Genomic DNA, 10374 nt, shown 5'->3' on the forward strand with positions numbered 1-10374 from the left:
TGTCCATAGAGACCATGCCTTGGCACAACAGGACCTGTTCCCGTCATTAAAGGGGCACTGCACAAGATCTCGCAGTATAGTGACCACAATAATCTGCTGCAATTTTTTTTCCATACCTTGCTGCCAGTCGCTTGAAATGGCAACCCTTCAAGCTGATCAGCTGCACACTCTTCTGGTGCGGCTGGATTGTGGTCTAGTGATGGCTGAGGTGGGGCCAGCACTGCCACAGGCCTTTGTGAATCCCTTGCAGGCGGGCCAGCAGGTTTCGCCTCTGGTGCGGCTGGGGTCACTTTATATCTGGTTCAGCTGGTGCAGTTACAGATAATGCGGGCATCCTTTCGTACATCTAAAAGGGCCTTTCTGGCTTTTTCTGCTTGCAGGAGCAATGCCTGCTCATCAGTTGTTCTAGAAAAGAAAAATAAGGGGACTACATACAATGTGCCAAACATAACAGGCCATAATATGCTTCATTCACTTCAATATACCAACGCTAAGAGGTGTTGCATGCATAAAAACGCATGACAGATAAATGCATATAGGCATTTTGTTATTCCCTTAATTGCCTTTTCCTTCAATGCTCTATCAGTCTAACTAGTGCATAACACAAAAGCATGACACAAACATGCATCAAAAATTTGGGAGCATAGCGCTTTCTCCATCCTCTTGAGTCTTTCACGCAGGTCTTTATTTTCGCGCCTGAGCTGCTCCAGCTCAGGTGCTTGCTCATCAGGCTCATCTTCCATGAGCTGCTGCAACTGATTTTTTGTACGGTCCTCTGAGAATTATACTTCTTCTTTTCAGCTACAGCTTTCCTGATCACTTGGGAAAATGACAGTATTAGAAAAACATCACAATCAGTACCCGTCAAGCAAACATGCAGTGATAATTTTACGCAGTGCGGGCATGCTACACTGCAGGACCACAAGGCCTAAATATGCTTTGTCACGACATTGTAATACAGGCTTGTAATACCCGTATTACACGGGCGTTTTCATTGGCAGTTTAATTTGGCGTCAGTTGAGGATTTCAACTGCCGTTGAACTCAACTGGAATCACCTGCTGTTACACGAGCACTTCGCATTCAATTCAGTTAGCACTCTAACCACGTGACCTTGCAACTAGTGCCAACTAAAAATATGAAAAAAGCAGTGTATGCATTTTTTCTTGTAGTAAATGACATCAGTGTATATATTCTTTCCTATAGTTATAATTCTTTTTGCGTATTTTTTGGTTTGGTGTAGAAATCTGCACGACGATGTCGATTGGTAGCCAAGACTATTCGATGTGTGGGCCGGTTTGTTGGTCATCGTTTTCTTCGTGACGCTTCTGGCAATCCATCGTGTGCCGACCCATCCATCGTCGAAAGCCGGCTCTTTCTAACGTGTCTACTTCAAAGCATTTTATTGCTGCGGTGCGCTTGCTCGCTTCGGCTCTGTGACACACGCCAACCGGCTATGTTGGAATATCAGCGCGATCGTAATCGCCGCGATGCGCTGTGCCTTCTGCTGGTGCAGCAGCAGGCTTTGCTTGCTTCCAAAAGATACGAGTTGCACGCACAGCTACTGAAGAAGTCCACCGTCAAAAGGAAGAGGCAAGCGGCGGAGAAGTGGTGCCGCTTCCTCATGGCATGCGCATTAGATATGTGCGCGAAGGAGCCACGACTGCGGTCGCTTCATCGACCCCCGTCCTGGTATGACACTACAGTGCTAACGCTCTTGGACCAAGATCTTAAGGCGAACTTTAGAGTAACGAGGCAAACGTTCGCCTATATTTTAAGCTACTGTAGGTGGCTTCAGCGAGTAGACACTAACATGAGGAGGGCCATCCCATTGGAGAAACGCGTTGCTCTGTCCCTGTATAGGCTCGCTACTTCGGGTGAAAGAACCGTGGCAAATCTTTTCGGAGTGAGCCGGCCTTCCGTGAATGTAATCTTTAGGGAATTCTGTGATGTTGCTGTGGACGAACTGAAGCCTTTGGTGATGAAGATGCCCACAAGAAACGAGATAGAAGACCACGTCCAACAGTTCACAGCCGTGACTGGGTTCCCGCAAGGGTTCGGTGCCCTCGACGGGTGCCACACCAAATTTTCACCGCCCAAAGAAAATGACCACGCTTACAAGTTTATGCATACGATTGTGGGATCACCTGGTAAAAACCATGATTCCAGTGTTTATGACTGCACTGTGACACCAAAGTTAGCTGAGGCAGGCTTCTTTTCGGTGCCAAGGAAGGTCATTGCAGAAGAAGAGGTTGGAGCCGTCATATTGTACGATCAACTTTTCCCCTAGTGCCTCATCTAATGAAGCCATACCCTCACCGTCATACGGGAGGCGAAGCTGTGAACATCTTTAATTACACGTTGTCGAAAGCAAGGCGTGTTGTAGAAAATGCTTTCGGAAGGTTGAAGGCAAGATTCAGAATTTTAAAGGGGCTAGAATGTGATATTCGCCATGCCAATCGTATTGTGTTAGCATGCTGCACTATTCATAACATTTATAAGCAAATGCGAGATGAGTGCCACAGCCACTGGAGTGAAGAAGTTGGCAGTCAGCTTCAACACCCAGTGAGCATTAGCAACACTACAAGTGTGCCCGCAGAGAGTCCGAAGCGCTCTGGCAAGGCATCTCCTGCCCATGAATGTGTAAGTTTCACCACTCTCCAGTCTGGAATCATTTCAGACCTTATAAAATTTAAGTAATGACAGGTGATTGTGCGCAGGAAAAACTGTTTTATGTTGCTGCACAGTAATAGAATGACAGCCGCATATGTCTGTTGAAAAAAGCCTGTGCTTTTGGAAGCAAAAAGAAAAACAAGACTCGCTCAGTAAGGTGTGGGTGCAGGCTAGTTGGTAATACATTGTAAGACAAAACGCGAAAAAACACGGATGCAAGAAAGACGAAGGACAAGCGCTTGTCCTTCGTCTTTCTTGCATCCGTGTTTTTTTGTGCTTTTTGTTTTACTCACTCACACCTTCACATTTTATTCATCTTCATTATTGAAATATTTAGATATAGCTTTAAGAATCTCTCTCTGGATGTCATTAGCCTCTTTTTGCAAGCGGTTTGCTTTCCTTGCAATTTTCAGCTCCTCTTGAGAGAGCAGGGCTGCTATTTTCAATTCTGCTTCATAGGCGTTCATGAGTCTGTCAAATGTAGAGCTCTTTTTTCGTTTCCTCGAGAAGTTTGTCTAACGTTCACTGTTGCTGCAGGCCCGTCTGATCTGCTGCATGCTGACGATGGGCTCCCACTTCCAAGGACCTCCTCCTCTGTGCCCAGTGTAGTTGTGTCTGCAGCCTCTTCTGCTGAAGAAGCTACCACTTCTGTACTGGCTGACATTTTAGTCACCACCTCCAGCTGAAAGAAAAGAGGAACATTTGCATAAGTAACCCCAGTACTCTTCCTTGTATGTTCCGAGGTTCAAACTTTCATTTACTTTTAACTTGTTTCATGGCCGAATTTTACATTCGTGAATTAAGGAAATGGTACTTCTAGAGACTTGTACCTTCACCAACACATCATTAATGGCCGACTTTTTTTGGACTCTTGCTATTTGTACTTGTTGAATTAGCTAATATTTTGCAGACAATTTTTGTTGTTGATCTTACTACCATACAGGGTGTGGTGTCATACAGCAAGACAACTATACCGATAACACTCAAGTATGCAATAAAGTAATTGCTTTGAAATCATGCATGATGTATTTATTACTGCCAAGGTAACATTCTGCAATATATGGCTGCAATTTTGTAAGACAAACTGTTCATTTGATTTAAAATCACACATTTCAGTCTTGACCTCAGAGAACGTATCTCAACTGACCCACCTGGAAACTTTCTTCCAAAAGGCTTGCATCATTGCAAGGCAACGCAAGAATCTGTGCAGGCGATAGAAGTAAGGTCACTGGATGGCACCAGAGCCAGTAGAGCATCTCACACGCTTCCTGTAAATAAAGAGAAGCATAAACAGCAATTTTATCATAATTGTGGCAACAACATTTCTTCCCATTAAAGGTATTCAGTAAGCAACGTATGGAATTGTGAGGCTCTCTTGGCGCACCACTAAATGTACATATTTCTTTTTTCAAGGCTAGCAAATGCCGGAACAATTGCAGAAAATTGTTTCATTTAAAGTCGACAATCACTTAGTAAATGAACACTTTTGTTGCCCACATTCTGGGTACACTCCACCGTTTCAATAGCCAAGGATCCTTAAGATTATCTGGAACTTATCTGCTGTGGAATTCCATCCCTCCACTTACCGAGGGATAATCTAGTTATTCCTTTTGATCAACACTCTCGGTACTACCAACAAAGCTTCCTGTTCTGTGGAAATGCGAGCGATAGAGGTTACAGTAGAGCTGCAGACAGTATTGGGCCAAGCTGAAATTGCAATCGCACATATAGCAATCTGCAATAGGTGGTGCCCAATCTGAACAAGCCTCAAAGCATGCTGGGTATTCCGACTTCCGGGTCATTTTGAGAAGTTCGTGCGTGTGCCGCAGCAGTAGAAGCACGGAAAGTCGAACTGATATTTCGTTTCTTCATGGCTCAAGAAGCGCGTACGCCATCGCTAGAAAGGTCAGTAAATGTCTTACGAGCATTTCGTTCAAATTCTACGTTGCTCTCGTGATCATAGAGTGATAAGGCATTACAAGTGCGAACGTTAAAGCAGGCATCTTCATCTGCTCGCATTGAAGTTTGATTGCTTTGTCACTATTCCTTTACCGTGTTGTTTGAGTGGCTATTGTACTGAGTTGTAAAATGCATTACAGCACACCTTTTCTGGAACCGTCGCGGCGAACCCGTATCCACCTGCATGTCGAGATTCACTGGTCCCCACTTCACCGTCTTGTAGACCGGCTCGACCGCAGTACCTTCGCTGGTAACCGTGTAAATATCAAGGACTGGAGTGCAACTACTGTCGCCAGCTTCGGCACTTACCGCGTTGGCCTGAAATTTCGTCGGCCTTTTCGCTTTTACCCCACCGAAACACCTTGTAGCTAAGTGCCCTTGCTTGTGGCACTTATAGCAAGCCGACGTCTTATGCGGACATTTGGGAGCATTGTGTGAGCAGTCGCCACAACGAATGCACGGGCGCGGCGTCTTTGCCTTGGTGTGTCGGTATTGCGGATTCGTTTTCTTCTTAAACGCTGTGGCGTTGACTTCGTTCGCCGATTCCGCGGTGCTCGCGTGTGGTAGGCACTAAACATTTTGTATCGCCAATTCCGCCGACATGGCGATATCTACTGCTTCGTGGAGAGTAAGAGACTTTGGCTTAGCCAGAAGTACTCGTTGGACCATCTTTTCTCGCAACCCGATGACAAATCTGTCACGCAGGTTTCGTTCCAACGCGCTCCCGATCCCACCAGCCAATGTGCGCATGCGCCGGTTTTCCGGAAGTCGCGCCGCCGCCATGCTAGTTGTAGTCGAGTCGTGAGCCGCACTACAGCTGTACCATTCTAATCGGCGCTCATCGAGCACGTGCAATCTTCCCGCACATCTCTCCGACTTCACCATCGAGGAAATTTCGTCATGTGAGTACTTTATGAAATTTTATTGGCTCTTTCATGAAAGCTCAACGTTCGAAAGTTTCTGCTGCTCTTCCTTTTCTGTTGATATGCGCGGGGTATCGCATTGGTTTTAGCTTCATTCACACTTGAGAGTTGCAGAGCTCGCGCGACCCGCAGTTGCCTGCGACTACACCGCAGCTCGACAACACCGATGTTCACACTTGCAAGGGCGACCTGCAGGTCGCCTTCTCGTTCGATTCTCTTTTGAAATGAGAACTCTTGGGAATGACGCCGTTCGCGCGCTTTCGAGAGTTTCGTCTGCTTTGGCCGCGTCTCCGGCGCTCGCGCTTGGCCCTCAGAAGTGCTCTGGTCCCTCAATGTTAGCTATGTAAGTACGCACTGTGACGACCTGAGCGAAGAGGAAGATATAGCGGCAATGTGCACCGCGGCCGTACAGGCGGCCTGCCAGCCAGCCTGGATGCTGACCGCTAGCGTCAGAAAAATGCGCTAGTATGTTGTTCGCGTTCATACCATGCTCTGGGAAGTCGAACTTAAAAAATGAATCAATTTTGAGTGTCGTTGACCAATATCGAGCTGCTGGATACAAGCAAATTTTTTCTCATAGCCGCTTTGCTGCTGTTGCCCAAAGCGGCTCGATCGCCTGTCGTCTGCTTTCTCCGCTGCTGAAGTCGTCACGGAAATCGACCATATTTCTATATTATCACGAGACGGGGTCCACAATAAAGGCGTGACGAATGTAGCATCTTGGTTGCAGCGCTGGTCAGTTCCGAAACGCCCTCGGCTGCGGCATTGACGTGAAAACGGCTAGGCTTAGCGACGACTACGGCAGCCAAGGAGCAGAGTTCGTCGCTCGGTGCACCCGCGAGTGGCGTCGTTGCCGAAGTCTCGGCTCGCTCGCCGATTGGTTCAGCGGTTTGCGACTCGCAATCGCGAGGCTGAAAAATCGAGCAGCGAGCGACTGGGACGAGCGCACGGCCCTGCCAGCTGTTGTGGTTGCTAGGCAACAGCTCAAGGTCAGTGCGACCATGCTGAAAAGGCTAAGTGGCTGGCGTAGTGTAGCTCTCGCTACAAAAAGAACTGATGCTTACATACCTGGCAAAGTCTATTGTCCAAAAAATCCAACCATGTTGCCCACATCCTTGAGACAGTGGTTTTAGACACACCAAACCTGTTAATAGAGCATCATTTATCAAAATGTGCACTTCAGTAATTTGCAGCTCCTAGACAACAAAATAAGTGAGAAGAGGAAGCTACTGTTGCAGTTGAAAGGTTCCATAACACAGGTGTTTAAACAACTTCAGTAGCAAAGGCAGGCAGTATAACAAATGATGAGTAGAAATGTAGCGTGTGCCCTTAGCTTAGCTTCAGAAGTCCATGCGGCATTCAATGGAAGTGATCGCTAACAAAAGCAGCATTTGGTAATGGTCATTTCATTAATTTATTGCTGCCACGCGTACGAGTATGGTGTCGCCCTCCAGTCAACGTGACTATCCATTGATATGTAGAAAGATTTCCTGGAATATTAATGTCTGTATAAAAGAAATATCATGGTTCCTTGAAGTCATCGGGCATCTCATGGACTGCTAGAATCTACAGGGACATCAACATCGTATTGTGGAGTCCTAACACATTATTTATTTATTTATTTATTTAAATACCCTAAAAGCCCAAGTGGGCATTACATAGGGGGGGGGGGGGGAGGGCATGAAAACAACACAATACAGATTATTGGCACACAGTAGTTAACAAATACAAAGAATAACTATATATACAAATTGCAAGTACACATCACTGCAGTCGCTGAAAGATACATACGTTGAGCGTATAAGACTTAATGCTTCAACAATACCGAAAATATCACGGTGAATTTTGTAGGCCAAGGTGCGATGAAAGTTTTGTTTGGAAATGTGATAGCTCAGTTTCAGAAACTATGTCAGCCGGTGCCCATAGTGCTCACTGGCTTGGCCTTCCGCTTCCGATGTGGGAGCGACCCGCTTAGTGGTTAATTATCGCTACTTGCAGGACCAAATAAAGTTTTCCATCCATTCATCCACTGACCGTGCAGACCCTTCGTTACTAAAAATCAAGTATCATGATGTTAAAACAACAAGGATAACTTTTAGCTGAAAACTAATTTATAGTGCACTGTACTACACTATGCTCTAAGGCATTCAGCTGGTAGTTTTACAGAGCATAAGCGACTAAGGCCGTCATGCACTCAACAGCTGTTCATCACAATGTGTTTTAAGAATGTAAGGTAATTAACTTTTTGCACATTTTTACTCAAGAATCAAAGTGCCTCTATAATGAGGTACTACTGTGTGAGGAGTAACTGCATATACTGCAGCTGCCCTTCTGATAAAACATGTTAAGCTGTACATTTTGGTTAGACTGTTCAGGGTATCCTACACGCATACTGTGTATGTGAATGTAAGCAAGAGTGACAATTGTATTGGGTTCTGCACTGTCAATCAAGATGCACCAATGTAATGGCATAAATCAAAAAGGCTGGTCGGATTTGCCTGCCTACACTGCACAGTGGGTTCATACAAAATGTTTTGCAGCAAATTTCTTCGTAAACAGATGGGAAAACATTTCTGAGTCACACTTATTAACCAAACAAAAATTAAGTACAAATGGCGCTTAGTACCAAATAAAAATGTATCAAGGTTTAAATGTTGACAGCCTACCTGTATGCAAGGTCAAGGCCATCAAGACCAAGCCGTAGCCGCATCAGGACAAGCACGAGTTGGGTCTTCAAAGGCAGGGTGAACTTTCTGTCCTCACTGTTCGTCTCTTTCATCTGCCAGAACTGAGGACGTTTCGCATCTGGCTCTAAAAATGACCAAAAAGCCTCCAAACGCTCGCTGGACGTGAAGCCTGTGTAATAGCGAAGCTTTTTCTCATCTTTCACAAGCTCTTCATACGTGTTTTCTATATTCTGAGCAGCTTCAGCCTTGCAAGTTTTTACTTTTCTCTGCATGGATGACAGCTCGAGTCTCAGGCACCTGTTCTTCTGCTGAAGACGGTCGCACAACTTTTTTGTTTCAGCGTGATCAAGCCGACTTCGTTCCAGCTGGCGCTTTAGCTCTGCCACTTGTGCATTTGCTGTTTCAGCTTGCTCCAAGAGATCTGTTGCAATGTGCTTTTGTTCACAAAATTTTTTGACAAGCTCATCATAACTTAATTTTTGGCTGCTGTACGAGTGGTCCATTAGTATGTTCACTTCAGGCTGTCGACAGTCGCTTTCATTGCTGCTGCTGGCAAAGGCGGACACTTCCTGCCCGCGTTGTTCGGTACACACAGTTGAGGTGCTGGAAACTTCAGACTGGAAGGTGAAAATAAAACATAAGAAAGCAATGTGTTTTAGTAACCTGAGAAATGTTATAATGTTTGCAATGCAGCCATAGGTGATGCTTTGCACACACGTTTTTATTGCTTCACATGAGTTCAAATTTACTACATATCCCCTCTTGTTTTTTATGCAACAGTCCAATTAATCTAGCCATCTCCTTGTGTCAAACTATCCCAAAAATAGAAATGAAGTATACGTAAGCATGACATGCTATTTTTTCTTTCCTCCTTGTGCTTATCTCACCTCAGTTCTTGTCAGCAGTCGCCTCTTCTCCACCTTTTGCTGTCTCAGGGGGAAAATTGAGGGAACACGGACCATGTAAGTCTTTTTGCCCCCTTCGAAGTGGGCACTGCATACTCTGTGTCCCGTGGTTGGAACAAACTTTGAGAACCTGGGTAGAGAAAGTTTCAGCATTACATCTATGATACTGCAAAGCACGGCCAGGGCTACTGCATTGTACTTTATACATTTGGTATGCTCAAGTTGTATGCCTTTACTGTGCTACTACAGTAACACTTTTTCTAGATTAAAAGTACATATTGATCAAGAATATGTTGCCAATATGGTGGATTTAATTTTCACTTTTTTTTTACAAAACCACAAATGCATATAACTTACAGCTGTTGCAGACACTTAGCTCAATAGTTGCAATGAAATGATCGCGTGCTTACGCCAGCTAACAACATCGCCGAACTAAACCCAGTCAAAAAAAACCATTGGGTCCAATTGAAGTTTCCAATGGGACCCATTGAACCCAAATGGTCAGCCAATGGGACCCATTGGACCCAAATGGTCAGCCCATTGGACCCATTGGGAGCCAACTGGTCAGCCAATTGGACTGATGAACCCAACTGGACAGCCCAATTGGTTTCTCTAGTTCCAACTGGGCCATCCACTTGGTTCTGTACTTCCAGTTGGGTCCAACTGAACTTCTCAATTGGACTTATATTCCAACTGGTCAGTCCAATTGTTTTTCCTTGTTCCAACTGGACTATCAGTTGGTTCCCTGCTCCCAAATGGACCGGTCCAATTGGTTCCCTATTTCTAATTGGATTGCACAGGTGGTTTTCTTTTGGAGTTCCAAATGAATGGTGGTCATTTTGTAAGGTTGTGTTCCACTAAGCTGGGCATCTTCAGGCTCATTTAAACCAACATATGCTAGATGTAAAATTTTTTGTCAGTTAAATCAGTTTATTACTACAGTTCTTTAATCATTGAAGAACTTAAATTTGCTTGCAACTAGCTGTGCTTCTGAATTGCCATTTTACCATTGGTCATGCTGTGATTTAATTGTGCATATTTCTGCAAAATTTGAGTGCCTCACATACAAGCAAAATCTAATTGGTAAAGTTCTGTAACAACTGGGCAGTTTAGACCATTCTTCTCATGTAACTGAGCTCATCAAGCTAAAATGCATTACAAAACTAAGCCCCCCCCCCATTAACACAAGCTAAAGAATGTACGTCATAATTTTTATTAACACACACAAC

General features: G+C 44.9%; 1 protein-coding gene across 1 annotated transcript; it reads right to left on the reverse strand.

Moving 5' to 3' along the window:
• Positions 1-7233: 7233 nt before the first annotated feature.
• Positions 7234-8798, reverse strand: LOC144130263 (uncharacterized). Its single transcript, XM_077664225.1, has one exon. It carries the CDS (start codon positions 8741-8743, stop codon positions 8216-8218), a length of 528 nt encoding a protein of 175 aa, XP_077520351.1. The 5' UTR covers positions 8744-8798; the 3' UTR covers positions 7234-8215.
• Positions 8799-10374: the final 1576 nt, after the last annotated feature.

Source organism: Amblyomma americanum, chromosome 4 (genome assembly GCF_052857255.1).
Source record: "Amblyomma americanum isolate KBUSLIRL-KWMA chromosome 4, ASM5285725v1, whole genome shotgun sequence".
In the NCBI taxonomy this organism is placed as follows: Eukaryota; Metazoa; Arthropoda; class Arachnida; order Ixodida; family Ixodidae; genus Amblyomma; species Amblyomma americanum.

What these genes read in the sequence shown, in the direction of transcription:
- LOC144130263 (XM_077664225.1), bottom strand. Translation starts at nt 8,743, where the DNA reads ATGGACCACTCGTACAGCAGCCAAAAATTAAGTTATGATGAGCTTGTC.